Below are 14,403 nucleotides of genomic sequence, written 5' to 3'. Positions count from 1 at the left end.
ATTCACTAAGCACATTTTGGGCATGGGCAGACAGTGTCACACAGCTGGCCCATGGTGGAGCTGATATAAAAACCCCCAAATTCTTAACACTTGGTGTAAGACTCCAGCTGCCTCCACACAGGGTTTGGTAAGAGTTTGCAAAGGCACCTCCTTCTCACAGACCCTGGCTCTCTACAAGGTAACAAAAGGTTAACGATGTATTGGATGACCTTCTCACTTTGACACAAACCCACCTGTCCTAGTCCGGTTTGTACTGCTAATAGCAGAAAACCTGGAACTGGCTGATTTATTGGTTCACGGTTCTGACGACTGGGAAGTCCAAGATCAAGATGCTACATCTGGCAAAGGCCCTTGTGCTGCCTCATCCCATGGTGGAAGGACAAAGAGAGAGCAAGAGATTAAGCTTGCAGCCTCAATCCCTTTTATAATCAGCATAATCCATTCATGAGGTTAAAGCCCCGTGACACAAACACCTCCCATTAGGCCCTACCTCTCAGCACTGCTGCACTGGGGATCAAGTTTCCAACACATACTTTTTGGGGGACACGTTCCAACCATAGCACCTTCCATGGAGAAGTGTTGATTGGTCTTCTGTTTTGGGTTCTTCCCTTAGCAGGACCTGCGCCCTAAGGCCCGGACTATGGTCTGGCCTTGAGAAGCTCACCTTTCTTTTCCAAACCTCGTTCCTCTTATCTGTAAAATGGGCATGATTGTAATATTTGACCCTCCTGGGTACAAAGTCAGTGTAAGATTCAAGTGAACATGGGTTTTATAGAGTCAGTAACACAAGAGAGTGGTTAAGAGGCCCAGTTTTGTAGTCAAACCTCTGGGCTTGGGTCCTGGAGCAAGGTATTTGACTCTAAAAAAACCTGAGGCATGTAATTTGTTCTCCAGCCTCAGTTTCCCTCAAGTGTAAAATTCTTGTGAGGTTCTTGTGAGGATTAAATGAATAATATGTGTAATGCATTTGGCTCACTCTTGCATATCCTAAGCACTCTATAAATGTTAGCTATTTTATGATTATATCATCTAATTCAGAATTTCCCAAGTGTGTTCTACAAAATATTAGTCCTATAACATACTCCAGAAAGAAAGGGAAGTGCAGCATCCACCACCTTCCTCATGAATGTTCCTGAGACTCATGGAAATGTTAAAGGCCCTGAAAATTTCTGCAGAAAGGAAACCTATTGAGCCCTGTGTAACCTATCACAAAGCCCTCTTTTTCATGAATTTCTGAATGCATTCCAGAGAACTTATGCTCCATGACAAATTTTTAGGGAAAAGTTTATTTGAACCAACGCCCTCGTTTGAAGAAGAAAGTGAGGTTCAGAAAAGTGAAGTGACCTTTCCTGGGTCACCTGGTCAGTAAATAACAGAGCTGGGACTTGACCCAAGCCAATTAATTCATTGCTCTTTCTATTAAACCACATTGAGAAAAAGCCTCTGTTGCTGATGTGGACAAGCACTCTCTAAGTGGTAAGGATTTGCACTGTTGGTTTCATAGCCCTTAAGCCTTTCTCAGGGTCTCTGCATCCATGACTCTGAAGCTGCAGGCTCCTCCTGGCCTGGGCGGCCTCCCTGCTGCCCTGGGCAGGGTTGGAGGAGCTCGGCAGTGGATTGGTTCTGTCTTCCCCCATCCCTGGGTCTGTAATATTAGAGCGGCTGGTCCAGGTCCAGGGAACACTCACACGCAGGCACCAATTTTCTTCTGAAACCCCACATGCCTGGAAATCTTTTCTGAAGGAGGGGGAAAGCCCAATAACCCAATCCCGACAACGTGGCAGCTTTACACGTTCCCTGACGTGGCCCGCAAACCAAACCTCTTTTCAGTTTTAGCCACTGTGAAGCCAGGAATAATGACAGCTCCGCCAGCCCAGGGACGTGGCAGCCTGAGCTGTGTGACTCAGCCTGCCTGAGGGGCAGCCTGAAGGCTCCGTCCGTCTTCTCGGGGTCTCCGGGCTGGGGGAGAGGCCGATGAGGAAGGGAGATCTGGAGGAAGCAGCTCAGACCGGAACCCTTTCTCCAACCCTTGTCTCTTTTCTCCTTCATTGCCCTGGACAAGGCAGACCTCGCTGTCACTTCTGGGGCTGATCCAGAGCTGCCCCCTTGTGTCATCTCTCCCCACTCCCAGCTCTTGTCCCTCTCCTCAGACGGGAGCATCTAGCAACGATTCTTCCAGATGCTCCGGGTCAGTGGTTTTCAAACTGCAGTGCCTGCTGCAGTAGGAGTTCCATGCAGGAGCCTTAAGCCGGCTAGAGGATGGCCAGGGGGGCAGATCTCCAGGCCCCTAGCCCGATCCCTGCTTCAACTAGAGCAGAACTGCTTTTGTCTGACACACTGGGCTTTTGCCTAAGACTTCATTTCTAAAAATAGTTTTACTACTTTTTTTAAAAGTTTGAAATGCACTGATTTATTTTCAGCCCACTGGCTCTCCAGGTGAAGAAAAATAAGCCTGGAGTCAGGGGGCGATCTGTCCAAAGACACAGAGAATCGCAAACTGTCCTGGGAAGGGGGAGGGTTCCCAGGGCCAAGCAGGAGCCACAGAAGACGTGGAGCCCACTTCCCGGAAGCTCGCAGTCATGTCACTTCCTCCCAGAAGCAGAAGGGGCTCCCTCTACCAGCCAAGTGTCCCCCCAAAGGAGAAACTGGACATACCAGGAGGCAGGTTCAGCATCTTCAGGCGCAGGCAGCTGACACAGATGAGAGCAGCCCCTTAAAGACGCTATACTAGGAGTTGTACGGGTGGGGCCTGCGCCAGCTGGGAGAGCGATTGCCCCACCCAGGGGCTTTCGGATCTTTTCTCCCTCTTTTAAAATGTTTTCTCCCCCACCTACCTGGGACCACCATTTTGATACCTTTACTGATAGGGGCAGGAGTCGCCCTTCTTTTAGGGAACTGAGCGTCCCTCTCCCATATTCTTCTGAAAGAAAGGCCAACATCTCACCTCCTGGTTTTGAAAACTCTAAAGGGACCCAACCTCTTGCTTCCTTCTTACTCCTAGTCTGTTCCTCTTCTCCTTCGTCTCTCTTTTCTCCTTCCTTTTTGCTTGGACCCCTCCTCCTTCTGTCCTTCTAATCCATTAAAAAGAGCACTGGACAAGGAGCTGAGAGACCTGGCTTTCTCACCCAGTCAGTAAACGACGTGGGCAAACCCTTGCCCGCTCTGGGCCTTAATTTGCTCATTTGTAAAATGAGGGTGTTGGGTTAGGTCGTAGTCTCCAAACAGGGCATGATGAGGACCTAATGATGGGGCTCAAATCCCCCCGAGAAGCCCCCAGAGGCAGCGGTTGGTTTGCTATTTTAATTGTGAACAAGGGCTCTGCGGCTAACACAATGCTTGAAAATCACTAGGCCACGTAACTTAAGGGCCTTTCAGTGTCTCGGGGCTTTAAGTTCAGTGTTTTCCTCGTCTTTCTTTCTGCCTCCAGCTTCTCTCCCTCCCCTGGATTCCTCATTCCGATCCTCGAGTTTTCTAGCACAGCCTTACTATTCTTCAGGGTTGCAACCGTAAGTCTATCCCGCTCTCTCTAGACACTGGACTCTGCCCTTTTGCTGGCAACGTGGGAGAATTGTTTCTTTCCTGGGATTCCAGAACAATGAGGGAGGCGCAGGGGCCGTGACAAATGGTGGCCAGCAGCCCCATCTGGTGCAGCACTGGGATGTCCAGCTCCTCCCCACCCCCACTGAACTGCCCGCCTCCCAGCCCCATCCCAACCTAGGTTATTCTCCTGATTCAGACATTTTTGTGGTGTGAAGTCACCTCCGCCCAGCCAGCTGAAGCCGCGCTTGCTCCAGCCCACTGCAGCTTGATGGCCCTCCCCTCCCCTGCCACGTCCCCACACCCTCGGCTCTTCTCCTCCAAGCACTCAGAATTTCCATTTGATTTCCTTCCAATTCTTCAAGGAAATGCAGACAGAGTGGCAAGGACATGTCAGATTCAGCTCCGTCCTCTGCCCATAGCTCCTGGCACATGGTCGACTCCCAAGGAAAAGTAATGAAAACGAGTTTGTTAAATCAAGACAGAGAAAGAGACAGAGTCAAAGGAAGGAGAGACAGAATCAGACAGTGGAAGGGAGAGACAGACACTGAGAATCTGTCATGCTCAAGAGAGAGACAGGAAGAGACAGAGGTGAGGAGACAGAGAAAGGAAGAGACAGACACAGAGAAATACATGTGTAGAAAACTGACCTGAAACTTAGCAATAAGACAAAAGAGTAACTGCGTGTCCTCTTCTCGTTAGACTGCAGCATGATCTGACAAGCCCATCCCAAGGATCATCTTCTACAGGGGCTGCGTCCTTGTTTGGCTTGCTGTTTACTATTGATTAGGGCTCTGACTTTGAAGTTACATGTTAACTAGCAGATTTCTGTCTAGTCAAAAATAGAAACCCAGAGGTTACAGTGTTATCGCCTTGTAGGATATTAACCAGTGTGGTGTATGACCTGGCAGTCTTTCTCCAGCATTCTTCAGTGCCTGTGCTACACCATCTCTCTTTGGATTCTCCTTGAACCAGCTTTACCATCCTGCTTATTCCTTCCTTAATAGGTTAAGTAAATCGTGGACATGTGCTCGTTTTTTATTTGTACGAGAGTTGTGTTGCTAACTATTAAAAACTGTATTCTGATTCAAGTTGGTGTTTAAAAAAATAACTATTCTTATAAGGGAGGCAGAAATAGAGTGGGACAGAGGTGAAGAAAGAGTGAGAGGCAGAGGCAGATGTAGACAGGGAAGGAGACATAGAGACATTGAGGGAGGCCAGAGCAAGAGATACAGAGAAACAGAAAGAAACAAAGAAACAAAGGTAGAGGTCCTGAGGCCCAGTTAAACCCATGCACAGAGAGAGAGAGAGAGAGGAGCACTAGCGGCAGAAAGCAGGGGCAGCCATGCATACACGAAAGACTACAAACAGTAGTAGCCTCCGGGGAGAGACTAGACCGGAGTGGGAGACAGAGTTGATGGGGGACCTTTATATTTCTTCCTTATACTTCTATACTGAATTTCTTTTTTTTTTTTTTTGATACAGTCTCACTCTGTTGCCCGGGCTAGAGTGCCGTGGTGTCATCCTAGCTCACAGCAACCTCAAATTCCTGGGCTCAAGCGATCCTCCTGCCTCAGCCTCCCGAGCAGCTGGGACTACAGGCATGTGCCACCACACCCGGCTAATTTTTTCTATATATTTTTAGTTGTCCAATTAATTTCTTTCTATTTTTAGTAGAGACGGGGTCTCGATTTTGCTGGTCTCGAACTCCTGACCTTGAGCGATCCACCAGCCTCGGCCTCCCAGAGTGCTAGGATTATAGGCGTGAGCCACTGCGCCCGGCCTACACTGAATTTCTTGTGTGCATATAGTCGTGTGTTATTTTGTACTTTTAAAAGAGACAGATGTAGAGGGAAAGGCAAAGAGAGACTGTGAGGAAAGCAGAACCCACCAGAGAGAGGTGACATCAAGAGCAGCAAAAGCAGAGAAAGCAGGATTCTGATGGGAGGAACAGAGCAAGCTAGAGCTCAGCTACAGTTGGCTGTTTTAACATTAGTCTCTCCTGCAATACTGGAAGGCCCTTGAGGGCAGGGACCAGAATTGCTCCATCCGAATCGTTGTACTCGCTAAGCTGGCACGCTGGCACTGCGTGGTGCTGTCAGAAGTTGTCATAGCGTGGGGGGGGGCAGATACGAGGCAACACAGAGACAGACAGAGGCAGACCCAGAGCAGGGACAAACAGAGGCAGGGCAGGCAGAGGGGCAAACAGGAACTGGGGCTGGGCCTTCTACCTCCTTCTGGAACCAGGATTCCCAGGCCTGAAAGCCAGTGTCTTTTGGGGATGTCAAGGATGTAGAGGACAGAAGAGCCACCCAGAAGAAATCTGGAAATTAGAGATGCCAGGTTCCCCCAGAGGCAGGTTGACGTCTGAAATCCTCCTGCCACATTTTGGGAACCAAGAGTGCATTGGAAGAGCCTCTCCAAGGCCCAGAACCAGCTCTGCTAAACCCTCCTGACAACTGTCAGGCCTTCAGGCAACCAGCCTCATAAGAAGAAGGAACCTGAGTGCTTGTCAGATCCAACCCAATTTAAGAAATGAGGTAACTCTGGCCCAGGGAGGGAGAGAGACTTGTTCAAGGTCAAGTAGTTCTACATTTGTATAACATCAGTACTAGAAATCAAGACTCTCCCTCCCTGCCACTTTGATATTTTTTGTCTTGCTATAGTTAACTTTCCACATAGCATCTAGAATGACTCTATTGAAATGCAAGTCACATTATCTCCCTTCCCTGCTTAAAACCTACTGTCAGAATTCTATCCTCCAATATCCATTTTCCAGCTCAATGATATGTGTGGAGCTTCTGAGAAGGCTTCTTTCAGGAATTTTGTTTTTTGGTTTTTTTTGTTTTTGTTTTTTCTTTCACTCACTTGCTCACTCACTCACTCTCTCTTTCAGAAATTTGACCCAGCCAGGAAGTCCACTTCCTTTGTCCTTCCTCCCTTCCTTCTCCCTGCTACCTGGAATTCAGACATAATTGCTGGAGCTGCAGCAGCCATATTGGACCACAAAGTCACCTTAAGGATGGAAGCCATTAGCTAAGGTGATGGAGCAGAAAAATAGAAAGATCGCTGCGCCTGATGACTGAGGAGCTGCCATACCAATGCTGGACTTTTTCTTGAGAGAGAAATAATTTCTATCTTGTTTAAGCCATCATTATTTTTAAGTTTTCTGTTATATGCAACCAAACTTAGTTCTAATTAATTCACCCTTAATGTTTTCTATTCCATTAGAATAAAATCCAAATTCTTTCTCTTTGCCCTCAAAGCCCTATATGATCTGGCCTCAGCCTATTAGGCTTCAGCTCAAATTACTCTCTCCCTTGCTTAATAGTCTTTGCTGACCTGGCCTTCTCTCTGTCAAGTGTGGTCATTATTCTCTGACCTTAGGGACCTAGCATTGGCTAGTCCCTGTCTGGAATGCTCTAACCAGGTCCCCTGGGACAAGTTACTCCCCATCTGTCTGATTTCAGCACGACTAACTCCTGCAAGAAGACTTCATTAGCCACCTAATCTCAAAAATATTCATTTCCACCCCCTAATTCCCGGTACTCTATTAACCTGGGGTATTGTCTTTATAGCACTTATCACAAGATTAAATTATCTTGTGTGCTTATTTAGGGTTTGTTCTCTATCGCCCTGTCCCCAGAATATAAATGCCACAAAAGCAGGTACCTAGCCTGTCTTGGTCACCACTGCTGTAGCTCTTGTGCTTCACACAGTGCCTGCATTTGTTTGACAGTGATGATTTTTGCATTAGCAAGAACTCACCATATAAAAAAAAAATAAAAAAAACTTCACCATATGAATTTTATGTTATAATTATTTTATCACAATAAAATATGAGCTTTAATAGATTAGAAAGTTTTGGAAATAATGTTACAATTATTTTTAAGAAATTTACTATAACATGTGTTAGGAATTTGTCTTGGTTTTTAACTATTGGCAAGATGACACAGAGCAATCTTTTCTAAGGACTGCACACATTAGTTTTTTTCTGAATGTGCTTTTTTCCCTTATTCACATGAAAAATGATTTCGTATAAAAAAGAACTCACCATATGCCAGGTGTGTGCTATGGCAATAAAGGCATGACTCAAACATGAATTGTGCCCGTGGGTGACTTGTGGCCTTGTTAGTGAAAAAAGGCATGTGTGCTGGGTACAGTGGCACATGCCAGTAGTCCCAGGTACTGGGGAGGCTGAAGCAGGAGGATCTCTTGGGGCCAGGAGTTTGAGACTAGCCTAGGCGATACAGTGAGACTCTGTCTTAAAAAAACAAAAAACAAAACAACAACGAAAAAGAAAATGGCCCACCTAAATCTCAAAAACATATGCCAAGTGGAAAAAAAGTCACAAAAGACCACATATTGCATGATATCATTTATGTGAAATGTCCAGAATAGACAAAACTATTGAGACAGAAAGTGGGTTAATGGTTGCCTAGAGCAGGGCTGGCGGGTGGGAGGAGGAGGCTGGGGAGAAATGGGGAATTATTGCTAACGGGTGTGAAGTTTCTTTTTGGAGTGATCAAAATATTCTAAAATTGATGATAGTGATGGTTGCACAACTCTGTGAACATACTAAAAACCATTGAATTGTACATTTTCAGCTGGTGAGTTGTATGGTGTATTAGATTGTCAGGGCTGCCATACCAAAGTACCATAGACCGAGTGGCTTAAACAATAGAAATTTATTTTCTCACAATTCTGGAGGCTAGAAGTCCAAGGTCAAGGTGCCAGCAGGGCTGGTTTCTTCTGAGGCCTCTCTCCTTGGCTTGCAGGTGGCCGTCTTCTCCCTGAGTCTTCATGTGTTTCTTCAGTGCTAGTCTGCGTCCAAATTTCCTTTTCCGTAAGGACACCTGCCATACTGGAGTAAGGCCCACCCTCATGACCTCATAGATCACAGTCCGAGGTTCTCCTGGGGGTTAGGACTTCAACATGAATTTTGGAGGGGCACAATTCAGCCCATAATATATGGTGGGTGAATTATATCTCAACAAAGCTGTTAAAAATGTTTAAAAAAAAAGAAAGAAGGAAAGTGGTTCACCCAGAGGCACAGCAGGCTGGAGGATTCAGGGAAAACTTGCTATTGCAAGAGTCCAAATGTGCGATAAATTTGAGAGCTGCCTCTAGGGTAGTAGGAGCAGTCTCTTAAATGCAAATCTGATGATATCACTGCCCTGCCTGAACACTTCATTCCCTCCTGAAGGCGGCTTACAAGTCCCTGCATGTCCTGGCCCCTGCCTGTCCCTCCAGCTCCATCTGTCAACAAACCTCACCCCTTGCCCCGCCCCAACCCTAACACACTCTAATAAATAGACCCACTTGTAACTGATCTACCAGACCAGGGTCTTGGCTGCCTTTGTATATACGTTAAGGAACCCACAAGGTGGGGTTCACTGTTGCTCCCAGCACAGAAAGCCAATTACTGAGACAACAGGATTGTCACAAAAGAAAGGCTTTATTGCAGGAGATGCGTCAACTGGGAGGTGAGAGCTAGGGACTGTCTCAAATCTGCCTCCCCAACCAACAGGGTCTGGGGGTTTTCTGGAGGCAAAATGAATAATGCATGAGGGGAACGAGCATTATTACATGTTTGGGGTGGAGTGTAGGGCATGCAAGCTCAGTGAGAAATCATACTAGTACATACATCCCATGATCAAAAAATGGTGGATAATTCTCCCCCAGCATGGGGATTTCAGTAGTATAATTAATAGTTAATATTGGTCATTCTTTCAGACTTGTGCACAGCCAGGATGTAGGGAGTAGGCTGCGCAGTGGGTCCTTGGGCCCAATCTGTGGTGGGGTGTCACTTTTCTTTTGGACAAACTGGGTGGTGTAAGGCTTTGTAGTTATCTTGTGGCGGCAGGGAGGCTCCCCCATTTCTGGGAAAGAAACCCAAAAGAGAATGTATCAGTGCAACAGCAAGTTACAAAGTTCGGTCAGCAAGTCTTACTGGCCTGGGAACTTGAAACATAAGTGAACTACAAAAAAAATAAAAAACAACGACTGTAAAAAATGTTTTCTTCGGTGGCTCATGCTTGTAATCCTAGCACTCTGGGAGGCCGAGGTGGGTGGATCGCTCAAGGTCAGGAGTTCGAGACCAGCCTGAGCAAGAGCAAGACCCCGTCTCTACTAAAAAGTAGAAAGAAATGATCTGGACAACTAAAAATATATGTATAAAAATTAGCCGGGCATGGTGGCGCATGCCTGTAGTCCCAGCTACTCGGGAGGCTGAGGCAGAAGGATCTCTTGAACCCAGGAGTTTGAGGTTGCTGTGAGCTAGGCCGACACCACGGCACTCTAGCCCGGGCAACAGAGCAAGACTCTGTCTCAAAAAAAAAAAAAAAAAAAAATGTTTTCTTGATTACAGAGCTGGTTGCATATACTGTTCTCTCTGCCTGGGAAAAGTTCTCCCGTGGACTTAAACTGCTCGCCCCCTCTACCATTCTTCAGTTCTCAGCTTAGACAATCACTTTTTTTGCAAAGCTTCACTGACTCTCAGAGTCTGGGTTAGGTACCACCCCGCCCCTGAGGCTCCAACCTAGCTGTTCAGTCATCTGTCTTCCTCCCAATCCTGTGACTTTCATGAGGACGGAGACTCTAGTTTGTTCCCTAGTGTGTTCCTAGCACCTGCACCGAGCGCTTGAGCCCAGGAGTTTGAGCTTGCTGTGAGCTAGGATGAGCTAGCCCAGCCCAGAGGAAAGGCTCAACCACTCACTTAAGCAGATGAGATTCTATCTAGAGATGGAAGACAAGAGAAGCCAGGAGGGATGCCTCCTTTTAGAACTGTCTCCGATCTTTCCCATCTCCCAAGCATGTAGCTTTCTGTCTCCCTGGTCCTTGGAGAGAAATCTAAGCTTCTCCAAGGTCGTTCTTAGCCCCTCAGGCCACGGCTGCCTGTGAGAGCCAGGTGCAGCTTGGACTAAATCCAGGTGGGGGAACTTCCACCCCTTAAGGTCCTTTTTCAGTTTCCAGCTCTGAGTTTTGGCCCTGAAGACAGGCAGCACCCGGCTTCCCTCAGCTGCTCAGCTGGCCACGGAATAAGAAAGCGGTTCTGTGCTCACAGGGAGGGCAGCCAAGGGAGTGGGTCTGGGGTGGGGGGCCAGTGCCATGGGTTGCCCAGGAGAATATGGATCCAATTCAGAGGCTCTCAAACCCCTTCACCCAGCGACCTCCCTGGGCCTTTCCTGTGCTTTCCAATCAAAAATACCATTTCCCCGATGTTTCTCAGAGGCTCTCAAAGGACCAGGGGAAAAGCAGCAGGGAAGGGCCAGGAGGGAGGGGAGACCAATACCTAAAATACCACGGGAGCGGTACTGAGCAGGACTTCCCAGACTTCAGCCATCCAGTGCTACCTTCACCTGCTTTGCCATATCCTCATAACAACTATAGAATTATTTGCTTTATTTCAACTTACTTTTAAAAATCTAAATACTTATAACTTAAAGGAAAACATATTGCTGCTTAAGTGAAAAAAGAGTAACACGTGCCAGATGTGTCTAGCTGGCCCCTCAGATCCATGCAGGGGCAGAGGGGCTGACCTTATGACTTGCATCCCTGGGCTCCCATGGCCTCTGTTTCCACGTGGGACTGGCCAGTGGGGAGCACAGTAGGGCACTGGGAGGAGGGAGAAAAAGAGTGAGGTTAGAATATTTATTCCCCCTGCTCCTTCCCTAGGGGATAACAGAAGGTGTGTTCTTCAACCCAAGGTCCCAGCTCCTGTCCGGTGCTCTGTCCCTGCTTCTAGTAACCTCTCTCCCCTGCCCCTCAGGCACCTTGCCCTGGCTAGCCCTGGGGGACTGCACTAGTCCTGTGGTTTACCTACATAAGGCCCACATCTTTATAAATAGAGGCCCTCGATACAATTCTCAGATTACCCATTTCGAAAGTGCCATCTGTTTCCTGGCTCATATACTTGTCATAAGTAGAAAGCAATTGGCAGTGATAATAAATCGTGCTATTAAATTCTGACTAAGTGTAAAAAGGAATGAAGGATTTCTATATAATTCAGGGCATATTAGTGAAAAGCGAACAAACAAAAACAAGGTGCAGAACAATGTTTAGAGTGCAAGGGAGAGAAAAATAAAAATATGTACACAGTATATGTATTTGATCACATGTCCAAAAAGAAACAATTGAAAGATAAAACTAAATATTAATGGAAATGGTTACCTTAGGGAGAGAGGGAAAAGTTTATTGAGAAAAGCTAGAGTTCTCCAAATACGTCACCTTGTTATATAGTTTTAACTTTGGAACTATTACATGTTTTACATATTAGAACTTCCATTAAAATAACAGAAGCTGTTGATTGGCTACACATTGTTCTTTGTATCACAAGTTCCGGGAACAGGAAGATAATGGGTAAGGGTCACATTGTGCAACTGGTGGTAACATTTTAGGTAATTTATCAGCTAGTCTGGAAACTTAAGGGGAAGGAAAGAAAGAACAAAATGCTTTTAAATTGTCCCCAGGGAATGGGTGTGTGTAACTGAAGTCTCATTAATATCTCTCTGGGCCTGAGAAATTTTGTATATCTCATATTCCTAAGACTGCTCTGAGCTACTTTTTTGTCAAGAGAAAGTTCTTTAAAAAATTGAAGAAGCATTCTTAGAAAAGTACGATCACCACTTTGCAGGCTCTAATGGTAACGGATCGAAGCAGTGATCAAGGAATGAAAGGTTGGTGAGAAATTCTATAATGAATGGGCCACACCAACAATGCTTGCACCAACTCGATAATAACATCACTAAGAGTGGGGCAACCAGACATTATGTTCTTCATGGTGGGATGTAATAAAAAGTGCACCCCGTAACCTACAAAGTATTTATGACAAAAGAAATTAACCTGAATGTGAATCTAACTACCAGTTTACAGGAAATACAAAGGAATGGAGAAACATGCCTAAAAACACTACAAGATTAAATCAACCAAACCAGAATATGGAAAATTACGCAAGATGAATGACATGATTTCTTCGATGAATAAATGGCGTGACACAAGGAATGTAACAAGGAATGAAGAATTTCTAGATAATGCAGGATATATTAGTGAAAAGTCAACAATCAAGAACAAGGTGCAGAACAATGTCAAGAGTGCAAGAGAGAGAAAAATAAAAATACATGCATAGTGTATGTATTTGCTCACATGTCCAAAAAGAAATAATTGAAAGGTAAAAATAAAAGTTAATAGAAATGTTTACCTTGGGGAGAGAGGGAAAAGTTTATTGAGAAAAGCTAGAGTTCTCCAAATATGTCACCTTGTTACATAGTTTTAATTTTGGAACTATTAAATGTTTCACATAATTACAATTGACATTCAACTAGCAAGCTATGGATTGGTTATCCATTGTTCTTTGTATCACAAATTCCAGGAACATGAAGATAATGGGTAAGGGTCACATTGTGCAACTGGTGGTAACATTTTAGGTAACTTATCAGCTAGTGGAGGGAGGAACTCTAATAGATTAAGACGTAAGAACTAAGTGTAGGGTATGAGTTTCTTTGTGTCTTGATTCAAATCAACCACATATATTAATAAATAGCATTTTTGAGATAATCTAGAAAATTTGAACTCAGACTGGGTATTGAGTGATATTAAGGAATTATTTTTTAATTTTGTTAGGTGAAATGAGGGAACTGTGGCTAGGTTGAAAAGAAAATCCTTATCCCTTAGCTATACGTGCTGAAATATTTGTGGGTATCATGATATACATGAGATTTGTTTTGAATTACTCCAAAAAAAAAGCGTGCCAGGTGTGAGTATGTTAAAACAAGCTTGATAAAACGTTGCTTAGTAACTGAAGCTTGGTAATGGTACACAGAGGCTTAATTATATTATTCTTTTCGCTTTGGGGTATGCTTGAAAATTTCCATAAAACAGTTGACCATGGTGGTTTGTGCCTGTAATCCCAAATATGTGGGAGGCTTGGGTGAGAAGGTCACTTGAACCCAGTATTTTGAGGCCAGCCTGGATAATATAGTGAGACCCCATCTTAAAATAAATAAATAGGCAGAAAACTTCCATAAACATTAAGATTAACAACATTAAATTACATTAATGCTGTTACTTATGAAAGCTTTGAGCTAAAAATTTGCTCCCTCCTTGTTAAAAAAGGAAAGATTAGTAAGTGCTAGAAAGGTGTTAGCAATTTATTATCTCCAAACTCAGACTTTCTTCTTGATGTGATCAGAAGGCTTGGAAAAAACTTTAAAATGAAATAATTTACTTACTATGTGGATTCACTGTTATTTCGTACTAAAATAATCTTCACAACAAAAGACGGTAATTATTCTACCTTGGGAAACTCTGGTGTTGTAAATTGAACCCAGGACCGAGGGACAGGAGACCTGGAATTTAATTCTCACACAGTTATGGTCTCACTGAAAGTCATCTTGCCTTGGTTCCTTCTTCTGTAAAATGGAAGAAATCAGACTAAAAGATTTCTAGAATCCCTAATTATCTCAAGCTGTGATTCAGGAAATGATCAATAAGTGTTTAACTCATTCAGTCATTCAACAATCATTTATGAAACATCTACTATTTACTATGCTTGGCGCTAGGATGCAGCTGGACATAGTCTCTGCCTTCCCAGAGCTTATGGTCTAGCTGGAATTTACCGTTTCCAAGAGAATATTACTATTCTGAAAAACAGACACTGGCATAGTGGTACATTTTGGAAGAAATATGGAGCTGTTTTCTCCCAGGCCTTCTGTGTACTCAAATGTCCTGACCCTCCCGCCCCAGACCATCTGCATGTGACCAGAGAATGCAATGTTCTGAGTGACCAGGCTACAGGACATTCTTATCCCTGAAGTGGGGGTAGAGTCATTCCACGGTGCTGAGTGTGGGAGGAGTGGTCCTGTAGAT

General features: G+C 45.0%; 1 protein-coding gene across 3 annotated transcripts in view; it reads right to left on the bottom strand.

Annotated features, from left to right (window-relative positions):
- The window catches only part of SPARC (secreted protein, acidic, cysteine-rich (osteonectin)), a 33,480-nt gene extending 29,208 nt beyond the window's left edge, over positions 1 to 4,272 (bottom strand). For 2 of the 3 annotated variants that reach the window (XM_012658282.1, XM_012658283.1), the window contains exon 1: positions 4,188 to 4,272. In XM_012658282.1, the coding sequence (XP_012513736.1) occupies positions 4,188 to 4,249 (62 nt within the window). In that variant the 5' untranslated portion in view covers positions 4,250 to 4,272. The remainder of the gene's footprint in view (positions 1 to 4,187) is intronic. The other variant, XM_012658284.1, reaches the window with a different exon arrangement.
- Positions 4,273 to 14,403: the final 10,131 nt, after the last annotated feature.

The sequence above is a fragment of the Propithecus coquereli genome, unplaced genomic scaffold (genome assembly GCF_000956105.1).
Source record: "Propithecus coquereli isolate 6110/MARCELLA unplaced genomic scaffold, Pcoq_1.0 Scaffold58, whole genome shotgun sequence".
NCBI classification, from domain to species: Eukaryota; Metazoa; Chordata; class Mammalia; order Primates; family Indriidae; genus Propithecus; species Propithecus coquereli.
Note: the sequence above shows the minus strand (reverse complement) of the source record. Positions and strands in the feature narration are given on the sequence as shown.